Source organism: Trichosurus vulpecula, chromosome 1 (assembly GCF_011100635.1).
Source record: "Trichosurus vulpecula isolate mTriVul1 chromosome 1, mTriVul1.pri, whole genome shotgun sequence".
Lineage (NCBI taxonomy): Eukaryota > Metazoa > Chordata > Mammalia > Diprotodontia > Phalangeridae > Trichosurus > Trichosurus vulpecula.
Window position 1 is genome coordinate 445,739,738 of NC_050573.1, and position 14,041 is coordinate 445,753,778.

Consider the following 14,041-nt stretch of genomic DNA (forward strand, 5'->3'; position numbering starts at 1 on the left):
TGTGGCTGCTGCCCATGCTGCATCTGTGCCGGGTGGACACCAAAGGTGGGTGAGCAGCCCTGAAGAGGGCTTGGCAAGCCCTCACACGAGAGGCGCTAGTCCTCCCTGAACACCCCATGTGTCTTATGATAGGTGCTTAATAAATGCTGGTTGACTTAACTTTAACAAATCAGACATACCCAGGCAATCAAAAAAACCACACACTCCCAAAAAGCAGGGGTTTGTTTATTTTCTTTTGTTCAAAATATGTTTATTAATCATCCACTAAGAAGCAGTGGGGCATTGTGAGAACTGAAGGCCAGACTTCAAGGTAGGGAAACCTGGGTCCAGGCCCTGCCTCTGATACAAACTAACTGTAACTCTAAGCAAATCACTGAGTAATTCTTTAAGTTACAGATGACCTCTTTAAGGATGATTTTGTTTTTGTCTCGCGGTTCTTAAATTGAATTGCTGTTCTGTATCCACCACAATAATTTCCAAACCAATGAAATCACAGGTATCAACAGCAGCACCCAATATTTGCAGAGTACATGCTATTCATAATTAGCTAGGGAGATACAAGATGCATGATTCCTCCCCTGAGGGAGACTACAATCTAAACTGATGCATCTAGAAATAATACACACACATTGTGTATTTACATTGACCACACTTACACAACATTTACATGTGTGCTTACACGACTACAACTACGTAAATGAAAACAATAACAAAAAAAACTGAACAATGCATGATTAGAATAACCCAGCTTGGCCTTCAAGATGAGAAAATGCACTCCCTTCATTTCTTTGTAGAAGTGGGGAGCTAAGCATGCACAACGTTGCGTATACTCTTAGATTCAGTTGATGGATCGGCTTGTTTTGGTCAAATGCTTTAAAATTTCTTTCCTGTCTTTTTTATTCTCTGTTACAAAAGCGGGCTCACTGGATTAAGGGAAGGGAGAGGAATATATTTGGAAACGGAGGGGATGTAAATGCCAAAGATATCAATAATTATTTTTAAAAAATTGATCTGTCTAGAGCTTAGCACATGTCACGAATAAAGATAACATCTTCTGAAAGCAATAATTATGAGGAAAGAAGCTTGGGTTTTTTTTTTGTGTATTCTGCAGTCAAACCACCATCCTCCAAAGTGACTTTCCTTTCAAGGCAATACTGTGTAAGAACTTTTACTACATCTGGATGCTTTGCAGTTGCCTGATTTGGCTGACCCAATACTGTCCCTTCTTCAGGAAGGATATCAGGTCTAGTGGAAGGCCCATTAGGCTGAGGCAGAAGGCCCAGATTCCAGTTCTAGCCTGCCAGTTGTTAGCTGTGTGCTCTCTGGCAAGTGACCTCTCTTTTCTGGACCTCTGTGCTCATCAGTAAATAAGGGACGATCTCCAAGGTCCTTCAGAGTTTTAGTGTCTATGAAAACCTGCCGCTGCCTGTGAGCAATAATACGAAATAACATTTCTTGAAGAAGCACTTTCAGAAGTGCCTGTCTGCTCAAAGTGAGGGGTGGGGTGGGAGGGAAGGGATGTGGGGAAAGGGGCAGATGGTATCAGAAAAGAAAGAAGCTAGGGCTTGTTGCTCATTAGCGTCGGCTGCACTCTAGGCAGATACACATGCCTTGAACATCGCAAGAGGCCCTTCGAAACAAAAGGCACGGCTGAGATGGGACCACCGTGTATTTTCATATTGTGTATCACCTCCAGATGCTGTATTTCAAATCATCGGCTGAAGTGGCACCCAAGGGCACTTGGGAACTGGGTCCTGCGCTCTCCAGAAAGACACAGTTCTTTTCATTGAAAATAAGGCACTCCAAATGGAGACTGGAAAGAAAACCATTCACAAGAGAGGTGAATTATAGGACAGACAATGCATGACACACACCGATTAAGATGATATAGGGAATTTTGAATAGGTTTTATTGGGAAAACATGATTTACCCTAAACTGGGAAGTAATAATTTAAAGCTGGCGTATTTTAATAGTTCAGAAAGATGAAGCTTGAGTCTGTTTGCCTCATGGAGGCTGGAGAAGGGGCTGAGACGTACAGCAGAACAAAACAAAGTACTTTTGTTACTCTGTGCATTGCTTTTATTAGTCTCTTACCTTCCTACACATTGTCCGAAATTCTCAAATCTGGCGTGAGGATATGCTGGTATAAGAATTGGCATTTTACGGATGAAGAAACTTCTGGACTGAGCCACTGAGTGACCTACTGAGGGTCACAGAAATTAGGCAGTGGCAGAGGCCAGGACAAAATCCTGGGCTCCTTATTCCAAGTTCCACGCTGTGCTATATTTTCCATGTAAACCTGCCTCTAGCAAATGACGGTTACTAGATTTTATTAGAGACGTTCTCAGCACTTATGCCTTGATGCTTTAGATATTAAAAACAAAATTAGAGCATTCAAGGAAATAAAGAGGAAAGACCATTGTTTTCAAGGTGGCACAGCAAACCTCCTGAAATCCACAACAGAACTGAGTTTCCAAGGATGTAACAAGTGCCTTTGGAAGGAAGGTTTACTCAAAGCTGAATAAGTGTATATCCAGACCTGAAAGCCTTCTCTGATATTTCTCTCCACCTGTGTGGATTTAGGCCCAGGAAAAAGGACTGAGAAACCACTACAACTTTCTTGGGGGCACACCTGTCATTATACACAGACAATTCCTGATGCTCAAAAAAAAAAAAAATCAAGATTTCTGGTTGTTTGGGTCAATGTTGTCCACAAGGGGCCAGACCTCTCAGTTTGGAATGTCAGTTGTCAATGAGTGTCAGAAATCTGTGGAGGAGAAAAATATGTTCAGCCTAGTTTCCTTCAGACCAATTTCTCAGATGCTCAGAATGACACACCCAGTTCAGTCACCAATGGTCAAATCCAGGGCTACTCGGCTATCAGGGATGAAATGAGTGGCTGTAAAGTCCGGCGGCTGGTTTGTCTCTTGTTAAATGAGAGAATGTGGGGTTTCCTGCTCTGAGGGATGACACAGAGCATGGCATCAATATTCTGGGGGATGACCTGGCCAGACGCTTGGAGCTTGTCCCAGATCTTTATGAATCTGGTCTGGAGATCTGGCTTCCCAACTAATTTCTCCTTCACTGTGGTCAGCTGTGAGGAGAAGAGAAAAGCAGAATGTAGAAGGCCTTCAAGACAGTTCCTTTGTTCCTTTCTTCCTCCTGACTGCTCGTGCCACCCCCACCAAAAGACCTCTTAGGGATTCTGTACAGACTTATTTGTAACTGTGTTGTCTGCCCTCATGGAATATAAGCTCCTTGAGTACAGGGACCATTTCATCTCTCTCCCAGCACACAGGACGATACCTGGCATAGAACAGGTGCTAAATAAAAGAATGAATAAAGGAGTCCCTCCAAGACACACAAACACACCTCTAAGGAGTGTAATAAAAACTGGGGTGGAGGAACAATAAAGGCCACTGTTGTTTTGTTCAGTCGTGTCTGACTCTCTATCATTCTGTGCATAGCAATACTGTCCACGAGATTTTCTTGGCAAAGATATTGGAGTGATTTGCCATTTCCTTCTTCAGTGGATTAAGGCAAACAGAGGGTGACTTGCCCAGGGTTACACAGCTAGTAAGTGTCTGAGGCTGGATTTGAACACAGGTCCAGTTCTCTATGCACTGAGCCACCTCGCTGCCTCCAAGGCAAACAGAGGTTAGGTGACTTGCCCAGGGTCACGCAGTTAGTAAGTGTCTGAGGCTGGATTTGAACTCAGGTCTTCCTGATTTCAAGCCAGGTGTTCTAGTAGTCACCAAGCCAACCAGTGTAACTTAACACGTGGGCTATAAAACCAAGAAAATGGTTCCACAAATTACACACACAAACTGCGAGTTACACCTTGGATATTTAGTAACCGAGAGCTTAGAACAGTATCTCTGACCCAAAGAGATGTACTAGGGAATAGGAGGCGGAAGGGAGCTCATTAAAGCAAGTGAAGTAAACTTACTTGATTAGACATCATTACAACAGCAGAGTCCTTTTTGGCCCTACTAACCCAATCATTTCTTAATTAAGCTCAAGTTGCATAAAATTCACTTTCTGAAAACTGCTTCCCAAGTACTAATTTAATTACATGGGATGAGAGGGGAGTGATCACAACCACAACCATAACCATAACAGCGGGCTTCAGTCACGGTGCTGCAAGATGTCTTATGAGGCTCAACAGGCTAGGGCCGGTGAAATCAGCCTTGTGGAGACCACAAGCATTTATTGGGCACTGGCCATGTGAAGGTACTCTGCTAAAAACAGATCAAACAGAATATTCAGGAAAGAGCCTCATTACCTTGCCACATGCCAATTAAGGGAACCACCCAACATCTGTAGTCCTCTACAATCTGCAATGCACTTTACCTACATTATCTCACTGGATCCTCATCACACTCCTTTGAGGGGAGTTCTCTCAAATTCTCAGTGGGCCTGTTATGTCACAGATGAGGGTCCTCCCTCCAAGGACTTAGACTGCAGCCCATCAATGCCTGCCAATTCCATGGGACTCTTTATCCATGCCTTTCATGAGTTTGCCATAGAAGGCCCACCCAACATGGTGATGGCCTTCCTTGAGTTCTCTTAACATATGGAGGCTATCAACGCAGCACAGAGCTGGCTGGCAGGTATTCCTCACTGGTACCTTGCATTTATGCCATCTTTTCTGTTCAGACATTTTTTGAATGACTTCTCTCACTCTATTTTTCCCCCTAATTCCTTGTTTGCAACATGTTGTAGGCTATCTACACTTATCACTCTCCACTGTCTTCTGGGAGATAATAATTTTCATACATAGGGAGACTGTAGTGTTCGATGTCTTGTAGCCAGACATCATTTTTGGCTAGGATTAACTACCACCGTGTTGCAGTGAGAGGGCCACAAGCCTTGAGATCGAACCCTGGTTCTGTATGATCTTAGAAAAATCATTCTGCCCTTCTGGGAGCTGAGTTTCCTCATCTGTAAAGGGATGGGGCTGGATTAGGTTGTCTCTAAAATCCTTTCCAGTTCTCAATCTAGAGTGTTATGATCCATCTTAGAGATGAAGAAACTGAGGCACAAAGAGGCTGTGACCTGTTCAAGGTCACACAGCTAGCAAATGACGAGTGGTATTTGAACCCAGGCCTCTCCTGATTCCAAGTCCAGCACTCTTTCCATGATACCACACTGGGTCTCTAAGCTCCTGAATCAGTATGACATTTCAACATGGCCTAACAATGTCAACAGAGATAAACCAGATTCATTCTTGCATTTAAATATTCACTTTCTAAAAAGGAAATCATGATGCTTTTCTCATAAATAGCACCATAAAGAAGGGAAGTGTTTGGATTTAATAATGATGGGAAGGACCAAGTATTATACTCTACCGTATTTCTGAGAAGCTTAGTGCCTCAAACATAAACGTCTGTTGATTGGTAAAGCAAAAGCAGTGAGAATCAAACTTAAACCAGAACAAATAACATGGATTTGCTGACCCTGCAACTGAATAAAATCTAAATACTAGGTGTTTATACGTAATATATCATCTTATCTTATACATATGTCATATGATATATATTACATTATATATCATATATTATGTATATATCATACTCTATTATGTATATCTCACACTATATTATGTATATATCATATTATACTATATACTAAGTTAAAGGTTGAAAAAACCCACATACTTAACTTGTTTGAATTCAAAAATCAAAGAAAAAAGAAAGGAGAGAAAACAGAGGATAAAGGAGAGAAAAGAAAAGAGAAGTGGGAGGCTTGAGAGGGGGCATGATAGGTGTCTTGCGGAAGGGATGAGGTGCATTCTGCTTGGTCCCAGAAGGCATCCGGCAGATGTAGCAAACAGGCAAGTTTTTACATGATGCAAAGAAAAACTTCCTAACAATTAGAGCAGTCCCAAAGTGGAATAGTTTGCTTTGGGGAGGCAGTGGCTTTGTCCTTACTAGATATCTTCAAACTAAGGCCATTTGTTGGGTATGTTACAGAATGGATTTCTGTTCAGACACAGGTTGGATCGAATGATGACTTCATCCCGCTGTTTAGCCCCCAAGAGTCTGCAACACAGAGGAAGTTGTCTAAAAATAGGTGCCATCTGTGCCATCTGAGCCAAGCCTTGGAGGATGGGTGACTCTTTAACAGGCAGGGATGGGGGTACTCAAGGTGAGGGGGGAACTGGGCACTGGAAGTATAGGGTATATTCAAGAAGAGATGAGCCTGAATTTCTCACAAATAAACCTGAAAAGGTAAAGTGGAGCCATATCACATAATGTCTTGAATGCCATTTGAATGAATCTGGGCTTTTTTTTTTTATAGGCAGTGGGAAGCCAGCAGAGATTTCTGAGCATGTGGATGACACTGGGAACATTATTTTGTTAAGAAGATTATGGTGGCAGTGATGTACAGGTTGGATTTGAGGAGGCAGAGACCAGGAGTGCAGAGAAGGAAGGTTAGTTAGTTCAATTCCCCTCCCTGACAATATCTGAAGAGACTTAATTCATGATCACATCTCTTAACATGCCCATTGGCCTACCCTCACTCTCTGGATACACTACAAACCTATATCTCCCTTTTGCACCACGACTCCCCATGGAATCTTAATGCTTTAAAGGTACTTAATGTTCTTACGAGGAACAGCTCGCTCCATCACCGGGTTCAAGGTGAACAGAATTAATGTGCAGCATAAGGTTTCCCAAAAAAGCAGTGCAAAGCTGTCAAGCCTGGGCTAACTTTGCTCTAATTGAATGTACTGCCTCAGTTCTCTCGGATGACTGTGGAAACATTAAATGGAATTATTACAGCTATTCTGCTATCTAAGCAGGAAAGAGAAGGTGCCAAGTTTGTTCCCTAATTTAGTTCATAAAAAAAAAATCAATGAAGGAGAAGCCTGTGTTTTAGTCATTTGAACTTCAGTTTTGCAAAAGGGGAAAAACAGAGGAAGGGAACATGCATTTATTAAGCACCTACTATGTGCCAGGCACTGGGCTAAGCACTGTATAAATATTAATTCATTCTATCTCATGACAATTCTGGGAGGTAGGTGCCTTTTTATTCCCATTTCACAGCTGAGGATACAGGCAGACAGAGGTTGTGACTAGCAAAAGGCCAGCTGTCTAATGCTGTTTTTCTTGTTCCCATAGGTGGTTAAAGAATCCCCTTGATTTACTTTGCCGCGTTTTTGCCAGTCACTAAACGGGGCCCATTTTCAGTTATCATTACTGTGTACACATGGCATAATAGGAATATATTTTGAGTCGGAAAAGCCCTGAACTCAGGGCTTCCCGTCACCAGTCTAGCACTTTGTCCACCATACGCCCAGCTGCCTTGAATATGTTATTTATAAAAAGCAAACTCAAGACAACTGATCATTTACATGTGGTCTGGGACATACACTTTACTCTCCTTCAAACAGAGCTGGCTTCAGAGCTCCATTCTCTACATGCTAGCACACCAGGGCCCATGAACTAGAGGGTCCCAGAAGCACTGGACCTGGAAATCTGGAGGGCTTGGTTCCAAGTCTAGGATTTGTCACTTTCTAGCTAAATGACTTATGTCTACCATCTCATAGCAGGCAGCTCTCTGATCAGCTTCACGGGATCCAGGGAAAAGAATAAATGGGTTGAACATGTTTTTAAATTAGAAACCATCTGAAAAAGCTTTTGGGGGGAAAAAGGACCTTCGGGCTAAGTTAAAATTGAAAGTATTTTTAAAAAATCAGTAATTTTCCACATGAATTCTGGGTAGGTAATATATATCTTCCACAGGGAAGAGAGAGCCTGGTATAAATGATGGAGCCCTGGATGGGGAGTCGGGAGACTTGCTGTGTGTCCTTGGCTAAGTGTCTAAGTTAAGACAGAAGGGAAGACTCAGGGAAAGGCCCAGCTATATTAGAGCATGCTAAGCAAGAACAGCAATGAAAGCTGCTGGCCACAAGGGGGACATTCTAATTCTAGGACATTTGGCTAATTCTGGAATGTGGATGGAGGAAAGAATGGATCTAAGTGAGGAGGCGGAGCAATCTTGGGTACGTGACGGTCTCTTTCAGCTCTGCCATGAGTGGAGGCCTCTGAAGGGTCCAAGCTGGGTTGCAATTCCAGGGCCATGACTATAGGCAGGGGAAAACAGATAACGCATTTTCTTTCTCTGAGCCTGTTTCTTTATCTTTAAAATGAGAAAGGAGGACAATTAGATGATGTCTAAGTTATCATAGTGGGCCAAGCTCTCCCAAAGGGATTTCCTCTGATGAAAACCAAAAAAGTTGTGCTAGTGTTGTGTGGTGCACCAAGACCATTTGGATTCAGGACCAGGAAGACTTGCGTTCAAACCCAACTTTACCCGATCATTGGCTGTGTATCTTTGATCAAGTCACTTAAACCTCTCTGAGTCTCAGTGTCTTGATCTGTAAAATGGGAATGTAGTGGCTGTGAGATAATGGAAGTACAGTGCTTTGCAGAGTTTAAGGGCTATACAAATGTAAGCTTTCTCTTTATATAGTTTTTCCCCTTAAAACTATTTATTTTTAACATTCTTTTAAAAAAATTTTGAGTTCCAAATTCTTTCCTACCCTCCAGTCTCCCCTCTACCCCTTCAGAAGATAAAAAATGTGATCTCAACTATGCATGTGAAATCATGCAAAATATATTTCTATACTAGCCAAAAAAAAGTTAAAAAAAAAAAGTGAAAAGAGTCTGCTTCAGTCTGCATTCAAGAGTTCGTCAGTTCTGTCTCTGGGAGTGAAGAGCATTTTTCATCATGAGTCCTTTGGAAGTGTCTTGGATCACTGTATTGATCTGAGTAGCTAAGTCTTTCACAGGTGACCATGGATAACAATACTTCTGTTCAATGCTACTACTAGGTCTATATGCCAGAGATCAAGGAAAAGGGAAAAAGACCTATTTGGACAAAAATATTTATAGCAGCTCTTCTTGTGGTGATAAAGAAGTAGAAGTTGAGGTGGATGTTCATCAGTTGGGGAAGGGCTGGACAAGTTACGGTATACAACTGTAATGGATTACTACTCTATTGTGCTATAAGAAATGATGAGGAGGATGGTTTTAGAAAAACTTGGCAAGACTTATATGAACTGATGCAAAGTGAAGTGAGTAGAACCAGAAGACCATCGTACACAGTAACAGCAGCAGTGTAATGATGTAACTGTGAAAGGCTTGGTTACTCTGATGAATACAATGAATGATCTGAGACAATTCCAAATGAGCCAAGATGAAAAATGTTATCCACCCCTAGAGAGAGAACTAGAGAAGTCTAGTGCAGACTACTGCATGCTTTTTTAACTTTATTTTTCTTGTGTTTTGGGGTATTTTCTTTGGCTAATATGTAAATATGTTTTGCATGACTAAATGATATCATATTGCTTACTTTCTTAAAGTGAGAGGAGGAGGAAGGAGGGAGAGAATCTGGAACTCAAAATTTTTACAAAATGAATGTTAAAAGTTTTTTTTACGTGTAATTGGGAAATATTTAATGAAACAAGTAAACAAGTAAAAATAAATTTTTAAAAATATTGCTGTAACTACAATGTTCTCCTGGTTCTTTTTATGAGTTCATAGATGATAGATAAAAAAAAAAAAGAATTCCAACCCACAATTCCACTGTCTTGCTACATTTTCTTTAATATCATCTTGGTATGATGCAACCTATGTTGCACAAATTTCATTTTGGACAAATTTCAATTTGCACAAATTTCATTGTTGGATCTCTCACAAGAGTGAAGGTCAACATATGAAAAGAATATCTATCTGCCAGTGTGGGTACCTCCTTTACTCCACAGGAGAACAGGAAATGGATGAGATGACTCTTAAACGAGAAGACAAAATACCAATTTGGCTTCAAATCAGTTTTTGCTCTCCCTAGAGAATTTCCACTCAGATGAGGAAAGGCTTTTGATTTCTCCTGGTAGCCTTCTGAAGGGCATAGCAAGGAGGGGAACAGACCCGAGAAGGAAAAAAAATGAAATGAAAATGAGTAACGTGATTTTTTTTTCAATCTTGGTGTGGGACTGTGAGGCAAAAGCAAAAAGTACCAATAAAACTTATTTTAATAAACAAACATGTTCTGTAGGAGAAAAAAAGTTACTGTCAGGCAGCTGGCTGGCCAAGCCAATTCGGGGGTCAGAGCCCCTTCCACTCAAGCTTGTGAAGTCATGTGGAGAAGCAACAATGGGATGGGAGAGAGACACCCTTTGAGAAGAGTGATGATGACAGTCTACATTTACAAAGTGCTTTTAAAAAGCACTTTATATACCCCATTACATTATTTGTTGTTGTACAGTCATTTCAGTAGTGTCCAACTCTTCACGTCCCCATTTGGGGTTTTCTTGGTAAATATAGCAGAGTGGTTTGCCATTTCCTTCTCTAGCTCATCTTACAGATGAAGAAATTGAGGCAAACAGGGTTAAGTGACTTGCTGAGGTCCTCCTGACTCCAGGCCTAGTTGCCCATTCATTACATTATAATCCTGACAATAACCTGGTAAGTCACAATAGTATATCTGTCCAAGGTCATATGGCCATTGCGTAGTAGAGTCAGAAATTGTACCCAGGTCTTTTAATTTCATTGGTTTTTTTACCCCCCAAACCATGATAACTTTTCCTATAAAGTGCTTAGCATAGTAGGAACTTAATAAATGTTTAATGAGTTGGATTAAACACAAGGTTTTGCTAAACTTAACCCTGACATAATACTGCCTAACACAGTCCGGCCCCTATTCGGCATAGTCCAATGCAACTCAGAACCCCTGAGCTCAAGAGATCTGCCAGAGTATCCTTCCCAGTCCCAGGCACTGAGCCACCAAACCCAGCAAGTGGTTTGCTTTTAACAGATTTTTTGATCCCCAGGTACTTACCACTTCCTCTGAGAACTCTTGCTTCTTCACATAGCTGAAGTGGGTGTTTTCGGTAGATGCCTCCAGTATCTGTAGGGCTCCTTGCAACATGTCTGAGTGGGCATGGATAAGGATCTGGACCATGGAAAGAACCAAATACCACTGGTTTGGAATCTGAGGACATGAATTTTGACAAGCCTCCAATACTCTTAGAGACAGGCATGGGCAAAAAGTCTCACCTGGATGTTCTTGGGCCTCCCTTGTTACACAATCTCCAAAAACTGGGGTCTATGAACTTGTTTGTTAACTATTCTGACAACTAAATTTCAATATAATTCATTTCCTTTGTGACCCTTTGTATTTTATGCGCTGGGAAACATTATTCCAAGAAGGGAGCCAAAGGCTTTCCCAGACTAACAAAGATAGGCCAGGACACAAAAAAGGTTAAGAACTCCTGCTCTAAAAGATGCCCACAAAATATACCCAGATGACAGGAAATTCCATTCCCCTAATATCCAACCCAAAGTACAGCAAGCCATTAAAAAACCCAAAATAACTTAAGTGCTTTTTCTGCATCTGAGGGCCAACTGATTACAGTATCACTTTGCACTTGCACAATCATCCCCATTAATGTGGAAGGCTCATGGGTGGGAGGTCACCAAGTGTGGTACTTTGCATATATTTTCAAAAGTGTTCAATGTATGGTTTTTGCTAAATATTTTCCTTTTAAAAAAATCTGTTATATGACAGAGCTCTAAAACAGAGAAAAGGAGAGATGGTAGGAGAAATTTCATTGATGCAAAAATCCCAACAGAGATCAATAAAAGCTTGTTAAAAAAATTATAGAATGGTAAGAGCTTGAAGGGATCAACTACCTGCTAGTGCCCTCTCTCCAAAACTGCTTTGTGTTGAACCCCTTTGTTCAAGTAGGGATTATTTTATTCTTTGTACTTATATCCCCGTGCTTGCCCCCAAAGTACCTGTCACACAGTAGCTACTTAAATACTTCTTGATTGACTGGACACCATCCAGTTCAACCCCCTTGTTAATAAAGATAAGGAAACTAGGCTCAGAGAGGTTACGTGATTTCTCCAGGGTGCCCTCAGGCAGAACGTGACACAGCCAACAGTGGAACCGAGATCTCCTGACTGGAAGTCCAGCCCTTCAATCACCCACAAGTACCAGATGAATATGTGATTGGGAAATGTTTACCACAACGAATAAAAGTACAAATTAGACAAAATATTAAATTACAATAAAAATACCTCCAAAAAGTAACAATGCAGCTACAAGGATCCATTTCTATTTGAGTTAGACACCATTGTGCCACACTATCCCCATACTTTATGAACCTTACTTCTCTACAATCCTGTTGGGTAGGTAAGGGACAGCTGTGGCTATTTAACAAAATAAGAAACTATAGCATATATGGAATTAATATGTGATATATGAAGCAGAAGTTTGTTGTATATATTGATTTATACTCTATCTACTAAACTATCAAAAACATGCACTGTCTTGAATTCATACAAGAAAAGAAAATTACGGCCCTTTCTTTTCTTTTCTCCTCCTCTTCCCATACACAGGGCAAATGCTGAGTCATTATTTCCAGCAGCGATGGATTTCTATTGAATATACACACACAAACATGTGTATATATGTACATACATGTGTATGTGTGTGTATGTGCATGTGTGTGCATGCACACGCACACACACATACTTTCTTGCACATTGCTTGTGAAAGCAGGAATTTGTGGGGTAGATTTTCCATGGAAAAGATGGCAACCAACTGGCCCAAGACGGGGATGAATCCATTCACTTAGGCTCAGCCCCAAGCTCTCATCAATTAAGCTAACTAGCCATATATGAAGGAATCATGGGTAAAGCTGGAAGAGACTTGAGTTCTCTACTGAGGCCTAAAGAGGCAAGGGACTTGCCCAAGCTCACACAGGTGGTGAGTGGCAGAGCTGGGATCTGAACTTGGGTCTTCTGACTCCAAATTCAACACGGTTTCCACTGTACCATATACTCCCTCCCCTAAGTGTAGCTCACTTGTGTCTGACTCTTCATGACCCCGTCTGAGGTTTTCTTGACAGATACTGAGTAGTTTTCTATTTCCTTCTCCAGCTGATTTTACAGATGAGGAAACTGAGGCAAACAGGGTTCAGTGACTTGCCAAGGGTCACGCAGCTGGTAAGTATCTGAGGCCAGGCTGAAACTCAGGAAGAGGAGTCTTCCTGACTCCAGGCCGAGTACTCTGTCCTCTTCACTACCTGGCAGCTCTTTAGCGCAGCTCAATTTTTAGATGTGTCCATATGTAGGTTAATTGCTAGAATTAATGAATGAGGGTCACATTTCATTAATTAAAAGGAAATTAAATAGCAGAAGAATAACTTAACAGAGAAGAGCTGCCCAATGAGAGACCTCTATTGGCTGTACTCTGGATTACAAAGATCAGACCACAGGGTCTATGGAGCATTTCTGTAGGGTCTCTGAACTGCTTATCGGCAGGTAAGTAAAAGACCACTGACTTCACTGGGAGAAGATGGGGTACAGCAAGATCCGGAGATCATCTCTGCCTCACTCCTCTGGACCTCAGTTCCCTCCCTTGTAAAATGAGATGGCTGGACTTCATGACCTCTGAGCTCCTTTCCAACTCTAAATCTGTGATTCTAGGACACGCTATCCTTACCAGTGCCAGGGGTGGACTGCCAACCTCTGTTAATAACCGTGAAACACAGAGTACCCTGGGGCTGCTCTTGCCTTCCTAAGAGCTGAGAGGTTATGGCCCCAGTAAATTTACCCTAAGACTGCCCAGTGGAAAAGTGGTACCTTGGAGGACAAGGCTGGACACAAGCAGGAGGACAGTTCTGGCAGATTTCACTTTTTCTCCTCAAATTACTCCCTTCCTGCAAGTAACCTGGTTCCAAAGAGGGCTTTCAAGGCCAGATCAACACCTTGGCTCACAATGTAAGATGAGGAGGTGATGGACGCGAGCAAGGAGAAGGGAGAAGGGCTTCTCATCAGCAGCCTTTTCCCCAGCTGAAGTTTCCAGGAGATCTTGAGAGACCAGAGTGAAGGGCCTAGGATTGCTCTAGTTGAGAAATTTTTAGCCTAGGGTCCACAAAACCAAGGCATTCCAGAGGTAAATTTTTCAGGGGGTCCGTAAGCTTAGAGTGAAAAAAAATTTTATCTTTATTTTCACTAACTT

General features: G+C 41.7%; 1 protein-coding gene across 1 annotated transcript in view; it reads right to left on the reverse strand.

Moving 5' to 3' along the window:
* Positions 1 to 228: 228 nt before the first annotated feature.
* Positions 229 to 14,041, reverse strand: part of PTCD2 (pentatricopeptide repeat domain 2) — a 42,738-nt gene continuing 28,925 nt past the window's right edge. Inside the window, exons 9-10 of the mRNA XM_036741719.1 lie at positions 10,850 to 10,963; positions 229 to 3,095 (exon numbers count right to left, since the gene is read on the reverse strand). Of these exons, the coding sequence (XP_036597614.1) occupies positions 2,871 to 3,095; positions 10,850 to 10,963 (339 nt within the window). The 3' untranslated portion in view covers positions 229 to 2,870. The remainder of the gene's footprint in view (positions 3,096 to 10,849; positions 10,964 to 14,041) is intronic.